This window comes from Aplidium turbinatum, chromosome 16 (genome assembly GCF_918807975.1).
Source record: "Aplidium turbinatum chromosome 16, kaAplTurb1.1, whole genome shotgun sequence".
Taxonomy (NCBI): domain Eukaryota; kingdom Metazoa; phylum Chordata; class Ascidiacea; order Aplousobranchia; family Polyclinidae; genus Aplidium; species Aplidium turbinatum.
Window position 1 is genome coordinate 8,260,987 of NC_137487.1, and position 15,782 is coordinate 8,276,768.

Genomic DNA, 15,782 nt, shown 5'->3' on the forward strand with positions numbered 1-15,782 from the left:
ATGTAATGTTGCGAGCAGTTTCAGAAATATTTTTTGGTGTTCGAAAACATATTTTGTAACATATAGTAAACAAAACAATAGGGTTTTGTGTTGCTGCTAATGTTAGAACAAGAGTCAGAAAATGATACAGTTTGAATATTTCCAAACTAAACTTACGTGTACTTTGTTTAGTATCCTATAAATGCTTAGAAATTATTCTGTTTTGTGAACTGATTTTTTTTTCTCCATAATAAGCAACTAGTTGAATAATTTCACAATGGTGAAAGGTATAATCACTTGAGAGTAATGCGATTACACCAGAAAACAATAGTCCAGCCGGAGACTTCTCCGCGGAAGTCGATGAAAAGGTAAAGCAATAGACACAAAAGAAAATTGAACAAAAGCGTATTGTGCTGCGTCATGGGGGTTCCCCAATATCCTTGCAAGCAATAATGCGACGAAAAATACTGCGAGTGATCAAATTAAATACGCACAGTAAGGAGAGTTTCGAAAATTTAATTACGCACTTAACGGGTTAAGAAACGCGGAAATGCATGCGAGAACATCTGGCAACTCTGACTGTCAATATTTTGTAATATTTTGACTGCAAGCTGCATCACAAGACCATCTCAGTGACAAATTTGAACTGGCTTTATGGAAGGAAAAGACCAAGCAAAAATTCTTCACTATGAGCATTTTTTAAATGATGAACTTAAAGAAGAATTACGGTGAGGTAACGGTATAGAATTCTGGATGTATTTGCTTTTATTTACTAGTTAAAGACGTCCTGTTGCAACTGTAATACAAGTTCATTAAACATGTGCTGATGTTTAGTCTGAAGCTTTTTGCTGAGGTTTAGTACCTTGAATGTGTACTATTAAAGCACAGTTTTATCATAAAATGTAGGTTTTTCCTTAAATAAATCTGAATTCAATGAGCTTGATGATATGATAAATCGGAGCTGGTATACAAGTCCCCCCCCCCCCTTGGCAACTCATGACAAAGAGGAATTGACCAAAACATGGGGATTGAAGTGTGTGAACAGTAAAGCAAAGGTAAAGTAGTTTCACCCTATATGTTTGGTTGAGTCCTGTCTTTGTCATGAGTTACCAAGGGGGGGACTTGTATACCAGCTCCGATAAATCTAATTGTGTTGAATTGTCTTTTGTTTGGTTTTGCACAGCTGCTGTAATTTTGTGTCTTTTTTTGGCTTATATATCAACATTCGTACACACGACACACATACGTGTCGAAAACGTTTTCAAGAGTTATATTATACATTTTGTTTTGTGTGTAATAGCCTACATTATCTTAAATCAGTTAAGGTTACTTTGTCTATGGTTCGAAAAAGCAAACTCTCTACCAAAGCTTTATCATATCAACATTCCTTTCTGGTGTAAATAAATAGTAAATTACAAATTTCTGTTTTGAAGTGTCGATTGTCGAAGTTATTTTTTTGCTTTTTGCTTTTTGCTTTTTGCCTTGAGGTGGCTGCTGACTAGATGACCGTTTGGTCTTTTCGCAGTCTCCTCGTCATATGACACACAACCAATTATTGTATACTTTGTATTCTTTTCATGTTTGTGTTTGTGACAAATAAATGAACTGACTGACTGACTGACTGACTGTTATAACTTGTACCCTCACGCCTGAAAATATTGGCTGACCTGGTAAGGTTATATTACTAACTTGTCACCGCTTCTTGCTTAGTTGTTGATAATTCAAACATATATCAACTATATAGTAACAAGCAGTTTGGCTTGAAATGTTTCAAATGTATTTTGCTGACAAAGAGCACTTAATGTGAGTTAGTAAATCATTCTGATGCCATTCTGTCAAGCAAAGGAGAACAAAGTGTGCTTTATCTGTACGATAAGTCCTACAAAGCTTCTAGTATATATCTCGTATAGCTATTAATTTATACTTTTGTTATTACAATGAACAGTTACGGTACTCTTTTTCGTATTTAAAAAGCAACTGAACTACTGAAAATTTTACTGTACCTGTTATAAAGTTGTACTGAGGAGGATTTGATATGCGAAATTACGATATGCAACACTATAACTTGGTGTAGTTTACACTTGTTGTACGTTTTCCTTGAATATAGAATTACCAGGCAGTGCATCCTATGAATCCGTTCCGTAATTGGGCTTCTCATTAGCACCAGCTTGCTGTGTGTGCAGTTGTTCTTTGATATGTTATATTGCATCTTTTATTTTGCATTTTATTCGTCAAATAATCTCTCATTTTATGTTTATTTTGTTGCAATATATTTAAATACATCGTATAACAGGGGCGTCCAACCCGTGGCCCGCGAGAAGGTTCTGAGTGGCCCGCGTGATATTTTTCGAAATGACATAATATATTATATAATCAACTCAATCGCCAACGTAATTTATAGCGAACTTACATTCCGATAAATTGGCATTTATTGTTTGCTTTCTTTCTCTATAATCCCTAGTGCATGGGGTGCGCGACTGTTCAAGTTAATTTTATTGTATCACAATGCACATTGTTATGCATCACATTTTCCACATTGTTACGTCCACCCTTTTTCACACAATAGTACTGGTGCTTCAAGAGTCAGTCAATCAGCAATATTTTTTGCTTTTAGCGAGAGAAGTTCAAAACTTTCTATTGCTAGAATTTTACAAAAAAAATTGTTTCTTAAGAAAAAGATCAGAGGATTCATAGATTGGCAGTTTTCGTGACATCATTATTTGGCAGCACCTACTTGTGCAAGCAAGTTTTTCGTGGATGAACCTAGGGACAGCCGGACAATACATTACGGGACGCGCAACTCCGCTGTTCCGGCAACATCAGAAGGGTCAATTGCCAAATTGACGTTTTTTACGCTTTGCTGCTGGCTTGCTTTCAAATAAAAACCTTAAACCACTTTAAAACCAACTTCACTCTTCTTATATAACCCACAAAATGTACAAACACATTTCTAAGATTAGAATTTGGGTGTGAGGGTTTTAATTAGAAATTATCAGACCGTCATTTTTAAGATTCAAATTAGCAGTAAATACTCAAGTGGCCCGCGCAACCATTCGTAAACTACATGTGGCCCTTTGGCCAAAAAGGTTGGACACCCCTGTCGTATAACTTCAGTGAATATTATGATGTACCGGTACTTTTGAAGTAACACAGTTTTTTTTCAGGCAACTGACTAAATTACGAGATGATTTATATGAAGAATTGGCCCAGTACTACCAGCTAAAAGTGGTTGTGGAAAACATTCTCAAAGAAAGTCCGGAGAAAAAACCTATACAAACTCAAGTTAACCTCGGGTGCAACTTTTATGTTCAGGCTGTTGTGTAAGTATTCATGAAATCTTATATTTCAGAGCTATTAGCATTGTTTGCCTTGAAGCACTATGTAATGTTGTTTAACTGTTGATATAGACCTGCACATCTTCATTGCTTGCTCTCAAGATATGTTATTCGAAGTGGTGAAAAATTTCACTGGGCCATTAGAACAAACTTTCTTAACTTTTTCTAAACTTTTTTTATGTGGAACGCATTCTGAGTTAGTTGAACAACTCATGGCCCAAGGCTAGGATATTTGGAAAACCTGTATGCACAATTTCAGCTCTCTACCATTTTTTTCACTCTTTTTTCTTCAATCCCACTTTAGTGGATTTGAATCGTTCCTGCATGATTTATTTTTTGACTGTTTGTGACCCATGTTTGTGTCACAACCCATAGTTTGGAAACCATTGATTTAGTTCAACCACAATTCGTTTAATTCATTTGATAGCCTATGCAACTGAAGTCATATTTAGTTTGTGTCTGTTCTGTTTACATTCAGTCTTCAAGGGAAATGCATCAGCCTGGCGGTTTTTGCAATTTGCACGCTTACATTCATTGTCATATGTTACAGTGATGATCCCTCTATGATCAATGTTAGCATTGGATATGGATTTTATGCTGAGCTCACTCACCAAGAAGCGATAAATTTCATTGACAAGAAAACTTCGTTTATAAATAATCGTGTTCAGGCATTGACTAAACACATGGCTGAAGCAAGGTCTAAAATGAGAATGGTTGTTGAAGCATTAAGAGAATTGTTGGAGAGGAAATATTAATACAAACGATTTGACTGTGAGGATCAAGTGAGTCATCTGTTGAAGTTACCAGGATTTTAGAGGTTGAGTGTTGATGCACAGTTGTCAAGATGCATTTGTGAATTGATGGATTTGATTTTATCTCAACTATTTTAATTCTTTACTGCAAGACACAAGGGCTGGACAAAATTATTGTAACACTCGCTAAACTCAAACAAAGTTTTCTGTACGGCTTCCTGACTTGTGCAAACCGCCATTACCACAGCGAACTCGCAGCATCAAGCTGAAAGAGGTCGTTTGGTATCTACATTGTGAAGATAGACTTGTATGATTTTCAAGACATGTAACTTATCTCAAGAAATACAGTAGGATTTTTTCCTATCAGCAGATCTTTTGTATAGTTCACAATCACTGTTTGAACGATTGCTGCCAGACAGTGGCGAAGCCAGAAATTTTGAAAGGGGGGGGGGGGTGACGACCGGGGGGCGAAGCCCGTCTGCGTGTTCGCCTAAAATGACACCCAGCAGGGTGGTCTGGGGGGCTTCCCCCAGAAAATTTTGAAAAATTACCTTGAATTTGGTGCATTCTGAGAGCATTTTCAACAAAAACGTGGGTATGAATATTCCTGTAAATGGTGCTGTCCGGTGGCATAGCAAAAGGATAAGGTCATATTTTCTTCGGCATTTATCGGAAACAAAATTAAGTCTCTATGTTTTCTTGTTGCTAATTCCTGCCTGAGATATTTGAATGTTTGGTATCGGCAAAACTCGCTCTTTTAATGCAGTTTCGTTTAAAATTAGGCAAACTTTGTTTTAGAGACATACAGAGACTGAAAGCATCATTCTCAATATAGTGACGTCACACGCGTGCCAAATGGGGGGTTGAAACCCCCAAGCCCCCCCCCCCCTTTGCTACGCCACTGCTGCCAGGTGTTTTCCACACCTACAGTACACGTTTTTGAATACTTGAAGTATTTGGTTCGTTATGCACTATCGCACGATCTAATATTGGCGTAAGGAGGTGCTAAAATAGCACCTACGTTGTCGGGAAAGGAAGGTTTTCAGGGCTATTGTTGAAAGTGAAGCACAAGCTTGTATGACGTTTTTTGTGACACGTATTTTATTTCCCTTTGCTTTCATACATCCGCTTGTTTGGAATTTGCCAGCAAGAAATTTTAGTAAAAGATTATGTAACGTACTGTAGTGTATATCTTATGAAGAAGGCCCTTGAATAGCAAGAGCATCATCATGTCATATCTAAAAAGCGCCTAACCACTTTAACATGCAGTTTGTATGGTGCTGTTGAATGTGGAGCTATCCTTGGACTGTACTGACGGAGAGTTGAACCACCGATTCTTCTCGCTCCTTATTTACATGCAACATCAGTTGTTTTATCCTGAAATAAAATTGAAATGGTTTTATTAAATTCCTGTCAGCATTCCTTTCAACTAGAATTTATTTTTGATTGGATATTTCGATTCTGAATCCTTGCGTTACCTATTCTTTTGTACTTGCAGGTGTCTTAAGGTTATTGTAAGCTAGGTTTATCCTTTGTACAGTTAGTATGGAAGCTGAGTTGGAACTGAAGATGGAAGAAGCAATGACAAAGCCACAAGTACAAGGAGTGATTTGCGCCAACATGAGCGGGCTGTGCATGGGGAGAAAGGGACTTGCATCAGAAAACCTATCTGGACCAATCGCAGCTTTGTGTGATGAGGCATCCAAACACTGGGCCTCCTTGGTAAGTTGTTCGAGCTAGACTTGACACACCTCATTCGTTTCTCCACAGCTTGACCAATCTTTTCACTCCTCATTTTAATTATAACGCGTGGAACCAAATTAAACATTGCAAACTCTTCATCCATGGTGGTCCCTAACATCTTTGTTTTGTTGCATTCGAGTTTAAACCAATAACATCCTCAACTTTATACTCTTCAAGCAATAGCTGACTGGTGAGCAGATAAGCCACACACACTCGGGAACAGACAATATTTATCGTTGTGTAATTCATTATTTTAATAAGTAGCAATATAAAAACGTCACGATGTGTTTCGATGAGTGATTGAACTTTGTTCATCAGGATTCTCCAGTCATTGTTTTGGAGACGACAGGAAAGACTTCGACATCGGACGCTAACCTTCTCGTCAAGATGACCGACGGAGTGTGCACAGGAATAATTAAATCAACCTAAGATTGGACTAGCTTTGCGTACTTAGATACTCGCTCTAACCATGTTGATGTGTGGAGCTCAATGTTACCATGAACAGCATTGGCTTGAACTAGAGGGCCGTCAGATTCAAGATGTCCTGAAAATACAGTATACGCATTTTTGTTTCTGACTGTTATTGTTGTCGACTTATGACAACATGGATAGAGCATCCAGTATACGTTCTTTCTCCGCCATGATGCCAGTCATCAATATAGTTTACGTATAATAATGTTTATGTCTTGTTAATTTTCCGTGTGCAATCAATAAAATTATTACCGGCATGTCAATAAATTTATCGCATTTTCATTCTGACTATTTTATCAGCTAGCACAAAGATGGCAGTTAACCACCACAGTCGGGGTAATTCCAATTATGTAGTCGTCGTTCGTATGAAATTATATAGTTGTCAAAGTGGAGTAACAAAAGTTCAATATTTGACAAGGCCTACCTGTGACAACGACACCAGAATCATTCTTGACTTCTTCTTTTAAGGCGAACGATTGTAAAGCGTTGTTCGTGACGCTTTTCGCAGTTAGACGCAGTAGCGAAGAAAGGTTCGGAGGGGTCGATAACACAATATCTCCTGAAATCTAACTGTATCAGCATCGACGAATCAAGATTAAATTAAACGGCAATTTCTTAGAACTCACCTTGATTTGCGACCAGATTAGTTGTAGCAGGTGAAGCGATATGCGTGTTAATATTTCCTCTTTCTGATGATGCAGTTAAATTTCCTTCTGTTGTCCCCAGTACAATGTTTCCTTTGAGCGCCTCAACAATCGAAGAGCCATGCAAGCTCTTAATACTGCAACAAACGGGTGGTTAAGAAAATATATTTGAATAAAAGCGGAATTGCCCGTTTCGGTGAGTTCCCGTTTCGGTGAGTCCGATTCAGTGATTTTTTGAAATTATCGGGTACCGTAGCCAAATTATCATTGCCGTTTTAGGGTTAGGGTCTTATTTCAATGTTAAAACGATGTAAAAGCGGCAATGATAATTAAGCTATGGTACCCAATAATTTAAAAAAATCACCGAATTGGACTCACCGAATAGTAGCAGACCCGAATAAAAGAGATAACGTTTGGCACAGAAAAAATGCAAAAGGGGTGTCTACAAATCGGAAGTCTCGATAAAATAAAACACGGTACCGTATTAAACATAGCTGAGTTGAAGTTGCTCGAGATAGGAGTTTAGTTGACTAAAATAGTCGTGGAGAAAAACGATTCATTTAAATTCAAGACTTGATTGATTGTGGAATTCTTTATCCCTTGACTGAGAAAGCGCCTTTGCAAGCTTAATCCTGGCAGTTTCGCATACTTGGCAGAGGCTGACACAGGCTCGGTGACCGAAAAAAAAGTATCTGCTTCTTGGAGAGTTATGTCTGTGAATTCTTTCGCTCAACAGAGAACAGTCTTTAAAATGCGTTGCTCAAGCGCATATACCCCGAGAGCCGAACCAGCGCCTGTGGTTTCTTCTTACACAAAGTCGGGCGTTCAACTGAGCTATCGGGGCGGACAAGGACACTTCAGGAGATTCTAGTGACAGGGAAAGTTTGCCCCGTTAGCTCAGTCGTTACGCGCCCGGCTCACAATCAAGCGGCGCTGGTTCGACTCTCGGGTTGTGCGCTTGAGCAACGCATTTTAGGACTGTTCTCCATTCAGCGGCACCTAGTGAATGGGATAATTCCCCAGCAACAACCGGAAAACTTCACTCTGCTAATCTCGGTAACCGGCCCTGCGTCGAGCCTCTACAAGTATGCGAAACTTCCAGGAATAACCAATCAAGGCTTTGTCAGTCCGAGGATAAAGATTCAAAACCAACCAAAAGGAAGCCAGTGTTAACAACTTAACACGCACGGTACCTGATATTTCCACTTTTTGCAAAAGCTTTGAACTCTTCTGCATACACATCAACTAAGCACAGGCCTCCTTCACCACTGTCCACAGATATCTGTGATCCCTGAAGCTTGTCTGTTGTGATTGTGCCTTTCTCAGCTTTCAAGTTCACATTTCCTTGCAGCAGTTTAGTTGCTTTTATGTTTCCAGTTTTGGTGTTTGATGTCACCGTCTTGCCCTGAAACAAATAGAACAGTGGGTGCAAGTATTAATTGCTTTGATTTCGTATACTGTAGTTGGCAATCACAGCAGAAAAACTTCCAATGCAACGTATAACACTGCAGGCCAAAACACCATTTTTGCTCAGTAATTAAAGCGTAAAAGGCTGTGTAGTGTGTATGCACAAATCACAACCTGTATTATACTACTTAGATACGCAGTGGTCAAAACAGCTGGTAGGCTAAGGAAGATTCCATAAAAACATGTTTATTTTCATTTTTGATATGCTTAAACTGTAACTAGCACCCATGCAATAACACATTTATAAAACAATGTTAGGGGCACTTGGAATACTTGCTAAAGGGCAATGGATTAAATGCAGTCAGTATGTGATATGTGAATAGATATGATATACGGTAGTCCAATACCAAACCTCAATGTTTTAGGTTTGTGTCGCTACACTAAATAAGCCAGAGACACACAGCATGATATCCTTTGCATGTACTGTACTTTAATGTTGTGTAGAGTAATGTTTCCATCTTCAGCTTCAACAACAGTTGAATCGCATTCAATGTTTGCAATGTCAACGGAAGACTTCCCAATAATTTCAACATTGATATCTACCTAAGAAAGACACAATTATTACATGCACACACAGATGTCTTTGTAAGACACTTAGACCATCATTCAAACAATCAATTTAGCCAAACAATAGCAACTAATCATTGCAGGGTTGCAACATTGGCAATTTTTATCGCCAAATTCTAGAAATCTGGCAATTTTCAAAGACGTTTGGCGATATCGACGGTTGAAAACAAAAAAGTCGTAAGTAACATTTTGAGAAATTCCCTTTTTTGCGTTTTCAAAACCTTTGCACTTAGGGCTATCTACTACAGTGACGATCGGTGAGGGAAAGCAGTGCTTACTGCTTACCTTAGCAAAAACTATGCAAAATATAACGACTGAATTCTAGGTTTAACTTATTATTTTTATCACGTCTATTTTAACTTGAAAATTACTGTATTCGTGACTAGAATTACTCGTAACGCTTGTGAGTAGTCTAAATCCTCACCAAACCGCATGTCTTGCCTATAAATGCCAATTGACGCAAACGCTTCTGTCAGAAACAATCATTGAGGCTCCAGGTAAGCAACTATCAAACTTGCTTTCCCAGATTCAAAAATGTCAAAAAACGCCTTCGTTTTAACCAATCCTCACCCGTTTTGCAAAACGTCACCAGCTGCTTAGCCAATCAGATGTGTTATGGTAGGTTAGTTGTGCTTTCCCAGTGACGTCAATGCGTACATTCGCTAGAGCGACTAGACTAACTCGTCAGAATGGTATCTCGTCACGGTACACGCACAGCATCATAATGCCAATAAGCTTGTTGCTGTTTTTTGATGTCTCCTCGCCATGTACTTTAGCCTACTGTACTAGCTTTCATAGTCATGCCTTTGCCCTTTTTACAGCGTTGATATAACGTTACTTCGCCAATGAACGTTCAGGTGCGGATGCAATATTTAGTTTGTTAAGCTTCTATACGCAGGAGGGAAACTTATCCAGCTTTTTGTACAAATTGCTTGCGGTTGTAATGTTTAGGCCTAAGTGTTAGTTTTTGTAGTGTAGGCTTAACTGAATATCTGAGAATGACCATTCATGACGAATTAAACATTTAGACAACTATTATTCCATGTCTAACACAGGATTTTGGTCCTGCAACGTTAAAATTAAGATTGTTCATGACTTCTAAACATTAAATGGATGTATGATCACGACATAGGCGAAGCACAATTTGACAGATTTTTATTTTTGATTTGTTTTGGAAATGCTCTCAGAGCGCACCAAATTTGAAGTGTTTTTCAAAAATTTCTGGGGGAGGCCCCCCAGACCCCCCGCTGGGAGTGTTGCCTTCGGGCTTCGCCCGACGGTTACGCCCTTCGTGCCTACTACCTTGCTGCAGCATATTTCCAAGTTGCTTTCCCAACAGTTTAAGCCACCGAACGTCACTGATCTACTACTATAGTTACAGATATTAATGCTCAAAGTAAAAGCATTAACGAAATTTAACAAAGAAAAAAAAGAATTGTTTTTTTGGCCTTTTACTCCAAAGTGTAAAAATGCACTTACAACTTTTTTGTTTTCGACCGTTGATATATTTGTGACTTGGCGATCTGGGTTATTTTAAGAACCGATTTGGCTTAATTAATTGTGTTCGGCGATTTCTCAACATACCGTATGTTACTTTCAGCAGATCCAGACAGCAAATCAGTTGTTTTTTACAATGATTCAACGTTTGCAGATGCTGAATCAATGCAAAAAACGACTGATTTGCTGTCTGAGGAATACTTTGCAAAAAGTCTTTGGCAACAGTCTGGCAGCCTGAGACTTGTTGCAACAAGACAATACCTTGTTTTATTGAGAATTTTTGGGCCCACTTTTTATTGCATATTTGTAATTACATCCAGATTAAGTAATAAAACCGCAACTGTGAAAAACATTTATTTGACTCTATAAATCTGACTGACTCTATAACACTAACTCCAGATTATGAATTTTCAGATTGACATACCTACCAAACACTGGTGGCACTTTCACCACCACAAAATCATCTTCATCAGATTGAACATTTTCTAAAAAAACTGTTCTTTGCTCAGACGAAACTTTATATTCATGAATGCCTAAAAAAGAAAAATATACTTTAAATTTAAAACATATATATCTACAGGAATCAGATTTATAAAAGCAATTTGTTGTGATGACAATGTGATAGCAAAATAGAAGGTGCAACACAATAAAAAGCTGTGAAACACTACCGGTATGCAGTCAATCAGGCTCAAAATAAACTTCTGTAAAATACCGGTAGGCTACCTTTATCTCAGCAATCATTTTGACATGTATTTTTTCAAATGGTTTTCTATTTATATGGAAGAGTTACCAACATTTATGATGAAAAATTCAAATTAAACAACATATGGAACAAACAAAAAGTCTATAACTTGGCAAAGTGCAATATTAAACAAAAGACGAACCGTTTTTGCTCTTTTTGTTGCTAAAAACACTTATGGTTAATAAATCACCATTTGGATATTGATTGGGATTAAATGATTCAATAAATAAGGAACTGTTAGTCAGATGTGCAGAAAACTTCCAAAATGGTTCAACTTCTAGTTTCCATGTCTTTGTAGGAGAAGTGAAACTTGAAGATGAGTACCACTGAGATCTTACATTGAAACTTCGCAAAGCCCAAAATTTCAGCAATGTATTGCCCAAACAAATACACTTCATATTTAAAACATTAAGATTTGCTAGCTCATTTCAGCAGAAAAAATATGACAAGGTTAGTATGTTTTAAGTACAGTCATCTCTCGATTTAATGGACATTTGGATTTAACAGACTCAGTTTGACAGCAACTAGCTGTTCTATAAAATTAATCTAAACATAGTCTGAGCAAGTGTGCAAGTGCGGCGAGTACTGTGAGTCAGGGCTGCCACTCTCAAAATTAAAAAACCACTAGATCAGGAAAAAAAACCACTAGATTGTTATCGCGACAACAAATGGCCATTTTTGTATCTCCAGACCTTTAATCAACGAAAAAATAGATGATTTTTATGTCTGTGTGCCATAATTGCTTTCATAAAGCCACTATTTGCTAAATATATACATTACAATCGCAATATGGAAAGTCCACATAGCATTGTTTTTACTCCGCTGCTGTTTGTAATTCATTTCATTCAATGACGACTTCATCCAAAAATAGTTCTAACATAGATTATTACACCAACACTTTAAATACGTCAACATGTTCAACTTGTTCAACATGTTCAACAAGCACGTCAACATGTTCAACTTTAAATACGTCAATGTCAACATGTGGAAAGAAGCATTTGAAACCAAGGGTATGAAGGTGAATCTTGAAAAAACAAAAGTGATGGTGAGTGGAGCAGAAGGAACAGTTGTTGAGAGCAAAGTAGATCCCTGTGGAATATGTGGCAAGAGAGTGATGAGAAATTCAATGCAATGCAAGGAATGTGGAAAGTGGGTACATGCAAGATGTGCTAATGTCAAGAGAGCCGCAACAAGATTGGCGAAGTGTTTTGTTTGTGGGAAATGCAGTAAAGGAAGGAATGAAGTGGAAGGCCATGATGATGAGTTCTTCCATGGCATCGAAACAGTGACAGACTTCTGTTATCTGGGTGATCGGATAAATGGAAGTGGTGGATGTGAAGCAGCGGTGACAACAAGGGCAAGATTGGGCTGGGCAAAGTTCAGGGAATGTGGGGAAATGTTGCATGGCAGAAAATTTTCACTAAGGATGAAAGGAAAAGTATATCGGAGCTGTGTGCGGCCTGCAATGCTATATGGTAGCGAGACATGGGTATTGAGAGAGAGTGAACTGGCAATCCTGAGAAGAACGGAAAGGTCAATGGTGAGAGCAATGTGTGGGGTGAAAACGAGAAGGGAAAAAAGGACTGAAGAATTGTTGGATATGCTAGAGATGAGAGAGACCATAGACCAACTGGCAAGGGCAAATGGAGTAAGATGGTATGGACATGTGATAAGGAGGGAGGAAGGAAGTTTTCTTAGAAAGGCACTAGATCTAAAGGTGGATGGGAAGAGGAAACGCGGTCGTCCAAGAAGAACGTGGAAACAACAAGTGAAGGATGAGTTTAAAAAAGTCGGACTGAAGGAGGAAGATGCAAGGGACAGGGTGAAATGGAGAAAAGGGATTAAGACAATTGCTGCGCGGAAACAATCGGCCACCCCCACTAGTGGGGAACAAACCGACGATGGATTATGATGATGATGATGATGTTCAATCCTACTTCATTTGCTGCAACAAAAAGTCAGTCTAAAAACTTAATATGGGGCAAAGCATAACAAGCACTTGAAAACATTATTACAAAGTGTGATACTTTACAAATCCTTTACTACACTGCCCTTGGCTGCGTAAACTGCACAACATTTTGACAAGCTGCTATCATAAACAATATTTACGAATTAGCAACAAATAAATGATTCACAAAGTCAATTACGAAAGCTTGTCTGGCTCGGTGTAAATATCATAAGCAGCATCACAGCCTCCATTTTCTGGTAAAGACTTGACATATCGTTGATGAGGCTTGTGTGACTTTGCATCAGCTATCAAATTCTTCGTGGGTTTCCAAGAATAACACTCTGTATTATTCCTTGTAATTGCTTGTTTAGCAAGAAGTCTGTTGGCAACAGTTGATGCATGCATACTATTGGTTAACTTTGTTTTTACAATGTTAACTTGAGAAAATAGTCTTTCAACACATGTAGTAGAATGTGGTAATGCTAACAGACAGCACATCATTTTTGCCAAAGTTTTAAACCTTGGTTGACCATTTCCATTTTTAACCATTTTTAGTTTTAACCAAAACTCTGGTGGGTTGAGGTTATCAATATCATGGAGAGCATTACATGCTTGAGGCAAAGCTTCCCATTCTTCTTGCAAATCATCTAAATCCTCTTCATTAACAACAGAAGGAAAGTTGATAGCCAATGCTACCAACGATTTCACCTTTCTAGAACGAGATGTAGCAATTTTTGGGTCAGCTGCTCGCAGCTGGGCCAAAATACTGTTGTCAGAGAATGAAAATCTCATTTTAATTTGGTTACATAATTCCACCAAAAATGACAAAATGTCCATGCGGAATTTCTCTTCTTTTCTTCCCAAAGGTTCTTGTAGCAACATGGCTTCACATCGCCCACCAACAGTAATCTCGTCATACCGTTTGTAATTATTTGGATTTGCAGGGTTAATGTCACCCAGTTGTGAAGAATCCATAATATTTTCTTTCATGAACAAGCTCAAAATGCAATGATATTCATCAGCAACCGTATTGAAGACTTGATGCAATCAAAATTCTTCAGACTGAAATTCTAAGTTCATATTGTCAACTTTTTTTAAAACAAAGTGCAGAAACAAAAGCATATGCTTTGTACCTGGAGTGTTCATGGTTTCATAAGTGGACGAAGCACCATCAACCTTATCTGTCTTGGATTCTCCCAAAAAAAGCACTTTAATGGCTCCCATTGTTCCAATACTCTTGCAATTACTTGCCGACGTGACAGCCACCTAGTTTGACTCAGTTTTAACATTTTATGTTTGACTGCTCCACACATTTCTTGTAGGCGAATAAAAGCGTGTTTTCTTTTGCTACTACGACAAAAGTAAAAACACACATTTTTAAGAAAACTTTCTAGCCAAGAAGGTAGGCGACTGCATGCATGGTTGGCACACAACGCAAAAGAATAGCAAACACACCCAACTACAAAAACTGAAGGAACGTCTTCTTTTAACTTGGCCTGAAAACCACTTCGAGATCCGGTCATGGTAGCACAATTGTCACTTGCAAATCCAATTATGTTGGAAAGAGGAATACCTCTTTCCAACAACAACTGCTTCATAAGGTTGTACAGTCCTTGACCTGAAACATCAACCACCTCCACAACATCCAAAAGAGCATCAACCACTGTTGCAGAGTTTTCATCCAAATAGCGTACAATTATACCCAAAACTTGTTCAACTGCTATGTCCGTAGTTTCATCGATCAGGAGAGAAAAAAATTTTTTTTTGCAGATACTGTCAATGTCATGTCTTTCACTCCAAGCTATGCCAAGTTGCATAAGATATGATGCTTTACTCTTTCCAAAAGTTATCTTTTGTGCAATTACGCTATCAGGAAAAGCAGCTTTTATTGTTTTCACAAGATAGTCACTTTGCCGAAACGGTGTGTGATGCTCAGCCATAAATCCAGCTAACAAAAGCTCTGCTTTTATCACCTTCTCTAGTTGAGATATTTCTTATGCACTTTTAAAAAATGTAGAAACATCAGCGGTTTTGGGTTTGGCAGCATTATTCTTTTTATGCTTAACACTGTCTTTGTGCATTAAAAGGCCACTTTTGTTTGGTTGTTTTAACTTTATATCGCAGATTTGGCATATTGCTGTATATCGACCAGTCTTGTCCGGTTTCAGCCAAGCTTTAAAATTGTCATCATTTAACCAATTCAGGTTAAAAGGTTGGCGATAAAAACTTCTTTTTTTTTCGTGGTGGAGTTCTGTCACCACTTACAACATCCTCAAATTTTTCTATATCTGACATAGCCTATGACATCAATCGAACTGTAAAGTAGAATAAAAGGGTCGGGTCTAGTTCACAAAATTGGGTTTGGGCCTCGGGGGGAAGTTCTATCGACTATAAATAATTACCGTATAACTGATCCTGGGGGTCCTAGTCAGAGATTTCAAAAAAAATTTCTCCGAAGAGGCCGACTTTTTGGAAAGGCAGTTTTTATTTTGGCAGTGGCTATTTGACCGGTCATGACATCACTACATAAGCACTTTTTTCTTTTTCTCTTTCAAAGCAAAAGACGATAAGCGCCTTAAGTTTTAAATTCAACACGTTTTTTTCAACTGAATCCGTGGCGCATACGTAACGTCTCGG

At 38.1% G+C, this 15,782-nt stretch overlaps 3 protein-coding genes across 6 annotated transcripts; 2 read left to right on the plus strand and 1 right to left on the minus strand.

The window, feature by feature from the left end:
• Nucleotides 1-576: 576 nt before the first annotated feature.
• Nucleotides 577-5,677, plus strand: LOC145785135 (protein UXT-like). Of its 2 annotated transcripts, XM_082596838.1 has the most exons (4): nucleotides 577-707; nucleotides 3,144-3,299; nucleotides 3,865-4,096; nucleotides 5,565-5,677. In XM_082596838.1, the coding sequence occupies exons 1-3, from the start codon at nucleotides 634-636 to the stop codon at nucleotides 4,067-4,069; spliced, it is 435 nt and encodes a 144-aa protein (XP_082452964.1). In that variant the 5' UTR covers nucleotides 577-633; the 3' UTR covers nucleotides 4,070-4,096; nucleotides 5,565-5,677. The 2 variants fall into 2 exon arrangements, with proteins under 2 accessions (XP_082452964.1, XP_082452963.1); XM_082596837.1 differs by lacking the exon at nucleotides 5,565-5,677 and having other exon boundaries at nucleotides 3,865-5,564.
• Nucleotides 5,612-6,562, plus strand: LOC145785136 (ragulator complex protein LAMTOR5-like). The gene is made up of 2 exons (XM_082596839.1): nucleotides 5,612-5,788; nucleotides 6,128-6,562. The coding sequence occupies exons 1-2, from the start codon at nucleotides 5,612-5,614 to the stop codon at nucleotides 6,236-6,238; spliced, it is 288 nt and encodes a 95-aa protein (XP_082452965.1). The 3' UTR covers nucleotides 6,239-6,562.
• LOC145785133 (protein FAM185A-like) lies at nucleotides 6,032-12,640 on the minus strand. Of its 3 annotated transcripts, none has more exons than XM_082596835.1 (7): nucleotides 11,388-12,633; nucleotides 10,884-10,988; nucleotides 8,821-8,930; nucleotides 8,118-8,329; nucleotides 6,907-7,061; nucleotides 6,705-6,839; nucleotides 6,032-6,353 (listed from the first exon to the last, which is right to left on the minus strand). In XM_082596835.1, exons 1-7 carry the CDS (start codon nucleotides 11,593-11,595, stop codon nucleotides 6,235-6,237), a joined length of 1,044 nt encoding a protein of 347 aa, XP_082452961.1. In that variant the 5' UTR covers nucleotides 11,596-12,633; the 3' UTR covers nucleotides 6,032-6,234. The 3 variants fall into 3 exon arrangements, with proteins under 3 accessions (XP_082452961.1, XP_082452960.1, XP_082452962.1); XM_082596834.1 differs by having other exon boundaries at nucleotides 11,340-12,633; XM_082596836.1 differs by lacking the exon at nucleotides 6,705-6,839 and having other exon boundaries at nucleotides 11,340-12,640.
• Between the last annotated feature and the right edge of the window lie 3,142 nt (nucleotides 12,641-15,782).